Source organism: Anguilla rostrata, chromosome 9 (assembly GCF_018555375.3).
Source record: "Anguilla rostrata isolate EN2019 chromosome 9, ASM1855537v3, whole genome shotgun sequence".
In the NCBI taxonomy this organism is placed as follows: domain Eukaryota; kingdom Metazoa; phylum Chordata; class Actinopteri; order Anguilliformes; family Anguillidae; genus Anguilla; species Anguilla rostrata.
In genome coordinates this window covers 4,347,137-4,360,271 of record NC_057941.1, presented here as the reverse complement: position 1 = coordinate 4,360,271, position 13,135 = coordinate 4,347,137, and the positions used below count along the sequence as shown (strand labels likewise).

Genomic DNA, 13,135 nt, shown 5'->3' with positions numbered 1-13,135 from the left:
AATCAATGACTTCAATTTTAACACTTGTGCCGAGAACGCCCCAAAAACCAGCAGACACTGTGGAACCTCCAGGACTGGAATCTGACACCAGTGATCTAAAGGATTTTCCAAAGATTCCGTATGGAGGAAAGGTCAAAGATCCCCACAAATATGTTCGCCCATCTCATAAAACACTATAGGAGTGTTACCCTTGAATAGGGAGTGTGTGGAGTAGAGAATACAGGTACATGAATCACTGTGACATTTTTTTTTGGGAAAAAAAATAATATTGCTCGTTAAAAATCTTTTTTTTCCCCTCTGAGCAAGATTAGTATAAAAGAATAATATAATTTCCCAGTTTTTAATTGAAGCACACAATACAGCACATCGACTGTTAATTAATTTCATACAGCTTTCTTTGCCCGTCTTTATCTAGACGGCGAATAGGCATCGGAGCGCGCAGAACAGCCTTCAGTTTACGCTCCATAACTTTCAGCGAGCACATTCAGAAACGACGTCAGAGCTAATAAGGGGATCGAGGCAGACGGGACTTTTACCCTGCAGGTGTAGGACTGGAAAAATGCCCCCCTTCCTCCCCACCCCCCTCCCTCCCCCCCCCCCCCGTGAAGTACCCATCATTTGGCTCACACATCTGTTCAAATCGATCGTAATTTCAAACATCGTAATTTTTTATTTATTTAAGATTCTGAAAATAAATCCACGCTCTTCCATCTTCCACAGAAACAGAAAATATTCAGAAAAAAAAAAAAGATGTTCATACAGTTAACATACAGCCCATATACCATACCGCCCCACTCCCCCCCCCCCCCCCCTCTCTCTCAGAGATGTGTTAAAAACTGCCCCCGCATATTGATAAATATGTGCAAAGTGTTATTTTTGAATAACCGATTCTATCTATAGCAGGCCAAGACCATACCTCATGTCATATTGACCTGAGGACTCCAGGACCAAAGAACAGCTTTTTTTTTTTTTTTCTTTTTTTTTCTTGATTACACGTTATACATCATAACTGTTTTCTTGGCAAACATTCCCGACAGAAACTGTGTTCTGTGTATTTTGGCAACACTACAAGCGATATCTGTTTAAACAAGATACAGAGAGGCATGCACACTTACCCAAAAACAAACTGAACAGCCCTGCACCCGCTTCAATTAAAAAAAAAACAGTTACAGACAAGAAAAACAATTAATTTATTTAATTACTCATGTTTCAAAGTAATAAAAATTATAATATGGTAATACACTGATTCAATGCATAGATTAGGTCTGAAGGCACAAACGGTAAAACACTGGAGTAATTCAGACGGACTGCACATATTTTCACTGCACTCACTCGTATCAATATTTTGATAAGTTTTCATAAAGTGAGTCACAGTAGGCTATAAGGTACTCCGCCCCACGCTCTTATCAATAATTAAAACAGTGTGTGTTTTTGTACATTATAATCCACATGCACTGTTATTATAATTCTTACAAATGCTACATTGCTACATAATGCCAAAAACCTGAACTAATAATAAGAATGATTTGTTTCATTCAAGAGGACAGACATATAGCCCACTTTCATATTATGAAAACATATTGTTATAAAGATCCCACAACCATCTAATTATGTGTCCACCACATAGTAAAATATTCTATGTTAATTCAACTCTAACATACGCTCTCAGAAGAAAAGGTACCATTCAGTACCTAGAAAGGTACAATCGCTTGTCACTAGTACCTTCAGAGGTACAGTTTTGTGCTTGCACAGAATTTGTACCCTGGTGTACCTTTATTTCTGAGAGTGTAGGACATAACAGGGACTATATGTACTGTGATAGAGTTGATTTAACACTGAGCATTTTTGCGCTGAACATGAATTTGGCTCTAACCGGGTATCTGCATGAGTCCAACAGTGACCATATGTACTCTCGTAGAGTTGACTTAACACTGAACTCCCATTTCATTTGACAACACGCTTGCAGGGTGAGAGTAGTATTCGACGGTGAACCCTGGCGCTTTCAGTGCGGCGCCAGCGCGCCGTGCTTGAAAAGGTCCGAGAAGCTTCTGTTCCTCGGCGGGCTCTCCTCGCCCTCGTCCTCCACGTCCTCGCAGGTCACGGACAGGAAGCCCGGCCGCTGCCTGTGCCTCCTCCTGGGCCCGGCGGCGTGCGGCTGGAACAGCCTGCCGATCGTGCCGAGGCCCCTGGGAACGTCGGCGAGGTGCTCGTCCCCGCCGTCCCTCTCCTGCGGGCGCTCCCGCGGCTCGGCCCGCGGCTCGCCGAGCAGCTCCCTCACCTCGTCCGGCGCGTCCGCCCGCAGGTAGTGGCGGGCCTTCTTGCCGCCGTTGTCCCGCACGTGCACGTCGGCGCCGAAGTCGCGGGCGAGCAGGACGATCGCCGCCCGGCGGTCGTGGATGGCGGCGACGTGCAGCGCCGTGTACCCGCCGTGGCTCCGGGCGTCGACGTCGAAGTCGGCGCGGCCGCGCCGGCACAGCTCGACGATGGTGCGCACCATCTCGCAGTGCCCGCCCTTCGCCGCCCAGTGCAGGGCCGTGAAGCCCGACATGAAGTCCTTCTTCAGCCCGAGCTCGGCGTCCCGGAGCAAGAGGCCGTGCACCTGGCTCCAGTGCCCCGCGGCGGACTTCACCAGCCACTCGTGCTCCTTGGACTCCAGCGGGACCGTCGCCGAATACTTGGCCTCCTCGGCGGGCTTGGCACTCTTCTGACACCGCCTCGGGTGCGGCGAACCTGGGGGCTGGAGCTCCTCGAACGGCCTCCTCTTGGTTCTGGGGGACCTGTCGAGCTCTCGGCCGTGGTTGACGGTCCCCGGGGGCTTGTCCTTAGCGCCCGGCTCGGGCACATCGGCGATGACCTTGCGTGCTGGTGGTGGTGGCATTCTCAAGGGCAACATGTACGGCTTTTGGGGCGCAGTGGCTCCCGATTTAGCTGTCCCATCAGTACGCCCAGCTTGTGAAACGGAGGGTTTCGCCTCGTTGTCTTTCAAGCTATTGTGGAGTACTTTACATGACTGTATGCTACTAACATTTTGCGTCCCTGTGTGCAGCCTGACTGAATCCATATCTCTGCTTCTTTGCAATGCCCGTTCCACGGGCGACGGTTCTTTGTCGCTGTTACTATCGCTGTTACTATCACCGCAATCAGTGTCTGCGAGAGGTGACGCGTTGCTGTTATCGAGATTTGAGTTCTCTTTCTGTTTCGCCAGATTAGAGCTTTCGTTTCCTTCGCCATCACACGGTCCACTCAGTTCCGCCGGAGCGTCAGGTGAGGCGTCTGAACTTTCCCCAAACTCTGTTCTTTGATCCGTTAACGTCGGGATCTCTTTCAACAAATGCGAATATCTTTTCTTAAGGACGATATGCTTTTCGCCATCTATTTCTTTAACTACGGCGACGTTGTTCACGAAAGTCTTGAAGAGATCCCTGTTCTGTTTCTTTTCCGCGAGATCGCTGCAGTTTAAAGGACCTTTGAACTCACTCAGAAACTCGGAGTTCTTTGCTTTGCCGTCCCGTTTCAGCAAGTAAATCATAATGGTTTCTTGAGTTAAAGCCATCGTTGGCACAGTTTTTTTTTCGGGGAACCGTTATTAAAGCATAAGAGCAAATCCTGTTCGTTCAGTTCTTGCTCACCTTGGCTTTCTGTCTGCCGCCGGTCTTGGGCTGTGGCTCCGCTCTACCTGGAGCTTCCGGTGAGAGTCTGTCTGCCTATATGCGGGGACAATTAGAATAATTTATGCGGAGAAGCGAACAGGAGAAGGCGGCCTGAGAAGGGGCTCTGGTAACTGTAGTTGATAGCCATGGGCTAGCCGTCGCAATTCGATCCGTGCAAGATGAACCCTTAAATGCGAGGAAAACTATTCACCATACTTTTCACAAACAGAGGAAGAACACGATACCTTCGATTTACAACGGCCAACGTATTTCTGGGCAACTCTTTTTGACAAAGGATATATTACAAAGGCGTGATAGGCCGCACAACGAAGAACTATTACCCACACAGAAAAGTTACTGTTGCAGATTTATTTCCTTTGACAGAGCATTGCAACTTTGTACCAGTTTCCCGGAACATGCATGATCCGCTAGTTAGAACACATACTGCATAATAATGAAAAAATAGCACATAATAATGCATTTAAGCAGTTTGATTATTTTATGCAAGGTCAAATATTAAGTGCATAGAAATATGAAGTGAAACGAGGTGTTAAGTAGCCTACAGAAACTGTGAAGTGAATCTTGTGCTTTAACAGCGGATCACAGTCCGCGAGACTACAGATCCCGAGAGCGCTCACGAGCACAGTGACCCATCATCAAATATGAACCAGTGTTAATGTTTACTTTATTTTCACACAGAAACTCCCTCCCCATGAGCGGCACGCCTCTGTTTTTTTTCCAGTGCTCTCGCGAAGCGGATGCAGTGCGGTTCGCTTGAAAACTGTTCCTGTCTTGTGAAACTCCCCTGTCCCGGCTTGTGTGGCCCTGAGAATGGAATTCCTGTGTGAAGTGGGAGTTTCCAGGAAGTAGCCATATTGGATGCACGGAGCCTCTTCTACTGTGTCAGCGTACGGAGAGTGCGGAACGAAAAGAAGTCCCTCTTCGCTTAGCTCGCTTGTAATCTACGCGCTCTCCACACAATGGCTGCAACGGACGTGGATGTATTTTCCGTAAGTGTGCGCTGTCTTTTTAAATGATTACAGTTTGGACAGTCATTGCTGCTTCATTCTCTGGGCAGACATCGTTTCTGCCATATGCAAGTAAATAGCTGGCTAGCAAGCTACTATGGTGATGGTGGCAATACGCCTTCCCATTTCGATCTGGTCCTGATGGGAATGTATCTAGCCACGTTGTCTGTATCACCAGTGACCGAGTGAACACATTCAGCTACTGGAAAAGGCTTGTCATGTTGGCTATCAAACATAGACTACTTGGGGGTAATCTGGCTAATTACCGTATAGCCACAGCTTTGCTCTGTTATCTTAGTCTATAGCCTACTGAGGGGTTGCACGACCAGTTTTCTTTCCAGCTAAGTGGACATTCGTGAACGTTATTGATAGCGTAACTTTCCCCAACCCCAATATCTGCTTTTCCAGAGGGCAGGCTATCTCACGGAACGGTCGTCTTTGGGCTATCGCGCAGATGTGCAATGTTGGGAATTGCCTTTTGCAGTGGAACCCCTGGTAGCCTACACGCCAACTACAAGCGGCATTCTCAGCGATACTTGCGTGCAACTGTTTTAGGCTACGGCGCTGGTTGCTCTTCTGAAGACAACTAGAAAGTGTAGCTTCATGTTTCAAATATTTTTCATGCGCCCTGTGTGCTTATGAGATGGAACCGCCGACCACGATTTTCTAATGTTGATTTTGAATAAGGGCCACTATTTTGTGGACGGCCTCATCACAAGAGAAGAGAAGTGGTGTTATCGAACTTCCTAATGAATGGAGGGGGATTACTTACTGTGCGGGTTTCTAACAACATAGCCTACGTGATAGCGCAGGTCACGTAATGCACTCCGAGTTGCATCAAGACGAATTCCTTTTAAACTTAGACGAATCTGTGCATCGGGTTCGATCTATTGTGTTTTGGAAACAGCATTATTCCTGAATGTAGGCGGAGCTGCGATTTTCTTACGTAAAAAAAACAAATTTTTGACAAGACCGGTTTGTTTACATTGGCTGGGAAAAAAAGATGAAGATCTAAACCCCCCTCAGGGCTAATTGCAGTTCTGAGACATTGATCGTCCCTTAAGTAGCTTTTGATTATTTATTCTACCAGGCACCAGTGTGCTGACATAAAACGCGAGGTATTAATACAGCGTAATATTTGTCCCCAGTGTAAAGCCAACCTGAAGTCCTGACGGGTATTTCACTTTCCGTCAACCGCTGACGAGATTCTTTGAGTTGTTGGGTTGGATGGTTAGCATTACGTTGCCTACGTAGGTAAGCAGATTAGCAGTGAGTACTCTAGCCACCCCCCTCCCCTCCAAGATTGTCACGAATTCGCCGAGCAGGGGAGTGGAAGCGAGGTGGAATCTGACAGCGAGGGATGGATGGGACCGATAGTCGTCTCGTGCGCGATGCTATCAAATGGAACATGCCATATCTGAATCTCTGACAACGTGAAGTCGTTTACCATTTTTAAAAAACATTTTGGACTCGCTCATTGAGTGAAGTAGCTCCCAAAAGTAACGTCAAAAACTAGCTTTCGCATTGTGAAAAGGCACCGAAATAAGGCATCCTCCAATGAGTCCTGCACAAAGTAGCCTACTGCACAGGCACTGAACTTGTGCGCGGTTATGGTCCCATGTTTGGCTCCACGAATGCAAATCAAAAATATAATCTCGCTATCGTTCCTCGTAACTTTTATGTAAGTAAGTTAATGTGGAAGACAGCTCTGGTAATCTTTATCACTCTGAAATTTTAGGTTTACGTTCAAGTCTGCCACGGCGGTTGTAAAAAAAAAAAAAAAAGATTTAAAAAAGTGTAGGCCTATTTGAACTCCGATGAGTTATTTCCAAAGGGCAGGGGGCATGGAAATGTTACAGCCCAGTGAAGTAACAGTTCAAGAAAGACTCCTTTGTGCCGTCGCTGTGTGCTGAGACTGAGCGCCGGGCAACTGGAACATACAATTGTTGTGTGAAAAACGGCTTTGGCTGATAGCCGGTGCTTCCTCTCAAAGTGGGCGTGTTGCGACCTTTTTCAATTTCGTCTTTAAAATTGGTTTATTATTATTTTTTAACTTTCAACCTGTAACCTTGTTTGAATAACGACATTGTCAACATAGACGTCGTCCCTGTCGTCTGAAAACGATGAAGTGTAGCTAGCTTTATGGATCCCCATGCCGTGCGCTTTTAGTCTGATGTGAAGACTGCTCTGTTGGTCATAACATAACGTAACGTAACGTAACGACGAGTACAGGCCATTCAGCCCAACAATACATCTGGCGTCGTCCGTCCAGACTTTGGGATGGTCTATTTCAGCATTAGAAGATGTATCCCGTCGGACAGGCACAAGGGAGGGGCGCAGAGTATCATATTATGAAATAATAGTCCGTGAGATTACACATAGCTGCAGTCGTTTTCTTTCTCCATCAGTGTGTCTGAGAGCTCTGCGTTGAAGTATGAATGAACACTGATTGAACTGATTGCCTTTGAACCATTTGAATAGGACCCTTAACAGGCTCACTTGTAAAGTAGGCCTAGTCTGTGCACTGGTCTCTACATTTTAAGTTGAACCCCTTTTTTTAAATAATAAAAAAAGACCTAAATAACTCCAGTTGAGCGGAGGTTACGCAATTCCAATAATTGCTTTTAGGTTTTACAGTGTCGGTTCACGGAGGGAGCCGATCTAATAACGTTTGCCTTCATTACGGATGTTTAGTCTGGCACGAACGATCAATTAACAGACCTAGGAGTCAAAAATAATTCAAAGGGTTTAGATCACAGGCACTATATGACTCTGTTTTACTAATGGGCTTCCATTTTGGTTCTGTGTGTATGTCACTAAAGTAAATGGATATGCTCAGTTTTGTTTGATCTGGCCGAGACGGGGAGAACAGTGTCGAATATTTTGTGTAGAGCCGTTTTTTTTTTTTACCTGGCTGATTTAGCCGTTTTTATGCAGTGTGTGTAGAATATTACCTTTTTCATAATTAATAATGAGAACATTAATATCGCCTGAGTGCCACATCGTGCAACTACGATTCTTTAGAGCTAATTCTTCGCTTTTATAGGTTTCATTACTGTCTTCCTGCTTTGACTGGCCTTCATTTTTACAGAGCAAGTCCTACATCAGTTCCGGTCTGTCATCTCAGTCAGAAATGAAACTAGCGCGGGACTAGGTCAGTGTTGTTCCAGGTGGAGTAAGCATAAACAGTATTATTAGTGTTGCACTCAAAGTCACGGGAATCCCTTCACCTTATTTTCTTCACAGCTGGTCATTACACCCAGACAACGGACTTTTAAAGATTAATATAGCGTTTTGATTTTGGGCCTTTCCAGCGCACCCTCCTGTCTCTCCCCCTGCCATGTTGGTGGGGGTTTCTTCATAGCCCTCTGGATTGCTGATTCCATAACACTCTGGATTTACTCCTCCGTCTGTTTTTTTTCCCCCCACCCCCAGTCATCTGTCAAAATTCACCATCGGCTGGCAGAGTATCATTTCCATTTAGTTTTCATGATAAATCTCTTTCTCTCTCTTTCTCTTTCTCTCCCTCTGCCCCCCCCCTCGCTCTCTCCATGCAGTTTTCGTGTATTCTCATAGACTGCACAGTCCACAAGCTTGTTTTTTTCATGTACAGTTTTAGATGGCAGTTTTTTTACTTGCACTTTTTTTTCTGAGATTCTGTTATAACTGCAGTCTTGCGTTATAAAAATACACATTCCTAGATTTTGTTTGATATATAATTGTGGCCACTAGTTCAAGTAGACATTATTATACATTTTAACATCTTGTCATTATTTTTTCAGTTCTTGTAGGTTCTGGTTATAATGAGATTGCCAGATTAGTCTAGCACATCTCCACATATCTGTGAATCGGACCAGAATATTTTATTGTATATTTTGGAGGCTATCCACACTGTTTTGTTGGCAATATGGCTATTTTGGTGACACAGACACAAGACAAGAACTCTTTAGTTAGTGCTGGCAGCTTACTAGACTTTCAGATGTACTTATTACAGATATCATTTTCTTGTATGGTAAATAGTGGTGTATTGTTTCTATTATTTAAAAATTGCATTAATTTTGAAATAGTGAGTACAGAACACAAGCTGGACCACATAGCGTGCCGTTAGCAATTTGAGAGTAATATAACCTATTACTGTGAAATTGTACAGTCAAATTATACAGTCTAGTTGGACAGAGAGCTTGAAAATGGAAGATCCAGGGCCAATGTGACCAGCCATCTTCAGGGGGAAAAAAAGAACATTTACCCCCCATTTACATACACCCTTATGTAATACTGAAATTAAGGTTAAGTCAAGTTGAATTTGCTCAATGGAAATCACGTTTATTAGTCTGTTTGTTTAGATACGGACCATACTCTCCTTAGGGTGAACCTCCTGCTCGTCTGGTTTGATCTGGTCCATACTAAGCTCCATATCCTGATGTAACCATCATTCCTGAATGAAACCAATGTTTGGTTCAATGAAACCCAATGTTTGGGCCTTGTTTTTTTTTTTTCGGCGTTTGGAAAATAATAGTTTCAGGTCCCTAAAATGACTGCACTGTGGTTCCTCTGTTCTCTTCTGGTGGACAGAGAGAGAGAGAGAGTGAGTGGTCGTATCTAAAAAAAAAAAAATGTGTGTGCCATTGTCACTGATGCATGAAAGATTGACTTGTTGTGGTTTTTACCGGGGTGGCGGGGTGAGGTACGCTGGCCTCTTTTTGCCATTTGCATCTTTTTTATGTCCCATTGATTGTGCCCTGTTTCTGTTAGCAGTGCGTCGCCGCGATGCTAACGAATTCTGTGCCAGTTGACTGGGAGAGAGAGAGAGAGTATGAGTGTGAGTGTGAGTGTGAGTGTGAGTGTGAGTGTGAGTGTGAGTGTGAGAGTGAGAGTGAGAGTGAGAGTGAGAGTGAGAGTGAGAGTGAGAGTGAGAGTGAGAGTGAGAGTGAGTGCAAGTGCCAGAGGTAGAGAGAGAGTGCCAGAGAGAGAGAGATAGTGAGTAGTAGGTTTACTGGCAGTAAACCTTAACAAAAGAGAGATAGTGAGTAGTAGGTTTACTGGCAGTAAACCTTAACAAAAGAGAGATAGTGAGTAGTAGGTTTACTGGCAGTAAACCTTAACAAAACTAAAATTATGACATTCCAAAAAAGATCCAGATCTCAGGGAACAAAACACAAATTCATGTTAGGAACACACTACATTGAACATTCCTCAAATTACAATTATTTAGGGCTAAAAATCAGTTCTACAGGAAACTTCAACATTGCAGTGAATGAACTAAGGGAGAAAGCACGCAGGGCCTTCTACGCCATAAAACGACAAATTTGTGTAGAGATTCCAATTAGAATTTGGCTTAAAATCTTTGGAGCTGTAATCGAACCAATTGCTCTTTATGGCAGTGAAGTGTGGGGTCCACTCATCAGTCAAGAATTTGGCAAATGGGACAAACATCCAATTGAAACCCTGCATGCAGAATTCTGTAAACATATCCTGAAATTACATAGAAACACAACAAACAATGCATGCAGGGCAGAATTAGGCCAATACCCATTACTTATCAAAATACAAAAAGGTCAATCAAATTTTGGAAGCACCTAAAACAAAGTGACCCCCACTCATATCAATACAAAGCCCTGCAATACCAAGAGTTGAGCAAAGCAAACAATCCCCTCACTCAGCTGGTCCTGAGCCTTAGTTCCCCACATACACTAACACACACTAACACCTCACCTGCTCAGGATCAGAACAAAACTACAAACATAATTAGAATAAACCAAATTGCAACACAGCTGAAACAGAATTATATAACCTACTGGGAAACTAAAACAAAATTGCAAAGTAAAATGAAATGTTATTTGGCCCTAAAAAGACAGTATACTGTAGCGAACTACCTGACCACAGTTACTGACAAAAAACTGAGAACCACCTTGACGAGGTACAGACTCAGCGAGCACCACTTAGCCATAGAAACTGGCAGGCACAGACAATCATGGTTGCCAGAAGAAAATAGATTGTGCCAACAATGCAAAGGCAACCAAATTGAAACGGAAAAACACTTCCTAATGGAATGCACAAAATTTGACCAAATTCGCCAAAAATTCTACCAAAAAATAATCCAGAAATGTCCCCAATTCAATGATATACCCAATGACGATAGATTACCCTACCTATTAGGAGAAGAAAAAGGCTGCTGCATATTAGCAGCACAATTTGTGTTCTCTTGCCATACTCTGAGGGACAATGTGTGACCACCTCATGCACACATTTACACACAGCATACACACGTACAAGCAGACACATAATATTCACTCATGCACATAACACACAGATAGTCAGACACACACACACACACACACCTAACATCACTTACTGATATTTTTGTATATATTTTTTATTTTTTTATTTTTATTTTTATTTTTTTAATATAATGGATTAACTGTATATAGTTGTATGTTATAACCACTGCTTTGGCAACACAAGTGCCTATATTTGTCATGCCAATAAAGCACTTTGAAATTGAAATAGTGAGTGAGTGTGCCATAGAGAGAGAGAGAGAGAGAGAGAGAGAGAGCAAGTGCCAGAGGTAGAGAGTGAGAGAGAGTGAGAGAGAGAGGGAGAGAACCAGAAGTAGAGAGGGAGAGAGGGCCGGGGAAGGAGAGAGATAGTGAGTGAGTGTGCCATAGAGAGAGAGAGAGAGAGAGAGAGAGAGAGAGATAGAGAGCAAGTGCCAGAGGTAGAGACAGAGAGAGAGAGGGAGAGAACCAGAAGTAGAGAGGGAGAGAGGCCGGGGAGGAGAGAGAGATAGTGAGTGAGTGTGCCAGAGAGAGAGAGTGAGAAAGATGTTATTTATAATTTATGCTGCTATTGTTGTTGCGGCTTGCTTTTTAAAAATCCGTACTATGATTGATCGTTGTTATCACTACACTTTGGCAGTATGTATTTAAAAAAAAAAAAAAAACATGTCATGCCAATAAAGCATTTGAATTTGAGTGAGAGAGAGGGAGAGGGGGAGAGTGTGTGAGAGGGGGAGGGAAAGGGAGAGAGAGAGGTAGGATTCAGGTGTATAAGGAAATGAGAGTTTTGGTGAACTCATCCATCCAGCGCTTTGTTGAATTCCAAGGTCCATCTGGCACAGAGAAATGGAAGTGCCTCTCCTCTCCTCTCCTCCCATCCGACCCCAAACGGATACTTTTTTGTCTTTTTTTGTTTCGCGTACTCATAAGCACAGAAGTCTGTGGTCACGGGTGTGTATTTCGTGGAGGAAATTTGGGGAAGCCTGACGGAAACTCCGCTCCACCTGAGCTCCCTTGGCCCGTGCGGCTTGAGTCCCGTGGGGGTGAGGTGGGGGGGGGGGGGGTTTGCGTTTCTTCGCTCAAGGATCGTTTAACGGCCATGGTATTCGTAGCATCTTCCGCACAAACCAGACCTCTGTTCCATGGCAGTTTATGAGACTGTGACGTTAGAACGACTCGCTGTCATCTTGACTGAAAAAACCCTCCTGCATCTGACTTCGAAATAATACAAAAAAAATAAAATATATATATGTATATATATATGTATAATTATTGGATGGTCGCGATTATGGAAATATCAATTCCACTCCGCACCACCACCATGACCACGCCCCCCCCCCCTTAAAAAAAAAAAAGGTTTAATCAGATTGGGTTGCATTCCTTGTGCCCCCTGGTCCTGCGTCGCAGTCATAACAGCCCGCTCCAGTTTTTGGGGCCGAGTCGGATGACATCATCCCAGAAGTATGTGCCCTTACAGGGAGCAGCGCTCCGGGCTGTAGGTGCTGTCGGCTGCTGTTTAAAACGTTTTCACTCGCAGCGTCTTAACGCAAGACCGGGGGTTTTAAACCTTTAACTCGAGCCTAGGCCCCGTATAGAAAGCAAGAATAGGGACATTTCCCCCGTAAAAATATACCATCGTACAAAAAAAAAACCCTGAATGTTTGAAGTCTGTTAGTGAATCACGGATTTGTGTGTTATTTTAAGCGGTTAAGCTCAAGTTCAAGTTTAATAACAGCTCTACCAGTTACAGAAGACGTTGGCAGGAGGGGGTTGGGGTGGTTGGCTGGGTGTTGGGTTGACGTATGTCTCTGTCTTCTGCAGAGGAAAATAAGTGATTATAGCGATGGTTGCATTTGGATCTTCTCCCCAGAGCGAAGAAAAGAGGAACCTCAGCCTGGGCGGCCATGTTGGTTTCGACAGTTTGCCCGATCAGCTGGTCAGTAAATCGGTGACACAGGGATTCTGCTTCAACATCCTCTGTGTGGGTAAGTTGGCCAGCACCACTTTCCGGAAACCACAATTTTTCCTCTAGCATAAACAAAATAAAGCCGTACCGTTTACATGACTACAGATGAAGGGAAAGAACACGTGGAGGGAAGCTGAAGCCTAGCTGTCACCTTCTAGAACTTTCTCCTCTGTGATGACAGAAGGAAGTCACACTTCCCGTTAATATCAAACCAGA

General features: G+C 44.5%; 2 protein-coding genes across 4 annotated transcripts in view; one reads left to right on the top strand and one right to left on the bottom strand.

Moving 5' to 3' along the window:
* Nucleotides 1-647: 647 nt before the first annotated feature.
* LOC135262711 (ankyrin repeat domain-containing protein SOWAHA-like) lies at nucleotides 648-4,321 on the bottom strand. Its single transcript, XM_064349863.1, has one exon. The coding sequence runs from the start codon at nucleotides 3,551-3,553 to the stop codon at nucleotides 2,003-2,005; it is 1,551 nt and encodes a 516-aa protein (XP_064205933.1). The 5' UTR covers nucleotides 3,554-4,321; the 3' UTR covers nucleotides 648-2,002.
* The window catches only part of septin8a (septin 8a), a 33,514-nt gene continuing 23,626 nt past the window's right edge, over nucleotides 3,248-13,135 (top strand). Inside the window, exons 1-3 of one of the 3 annotated variants that reach the window (XM_064349864.1) lie at nucleotides 3,248-3,264; nucleotides 4,350-4,660; nucleotides 12,824-12,938. In XM_064349864.1, the coding sequence (XP_064205934.1) occupies nucleotides 4,631-4,660; nucleotides 12,824-12,938 (145 nt within the window). In that variant the 5' untranslated portion in view covers nucleotides 3,248-3,264; nucleotides 4,350-4,630. Of the gene's footprint in view, nucleotides 3,265-3,401; nucleotides 3,521-4,349; nucleotides 4,661-12,823; nucleotides 12,939-13,135 lie in introns of those variants that run through there. The other 2 variants (XM_064349865.1, XM_064349866.1) reach the window with 2 other exon arrangements.

Bases quoted from the DNA above. Each gene is read 5' to 3' on its own strand.
- LOC135262711 (XM_064349863.1), bottom strand. From the start codon at position 3,553: ATGGCTTTAACTCAAGAAACCATTATGATTTACTTGCTGAAACGGGAC.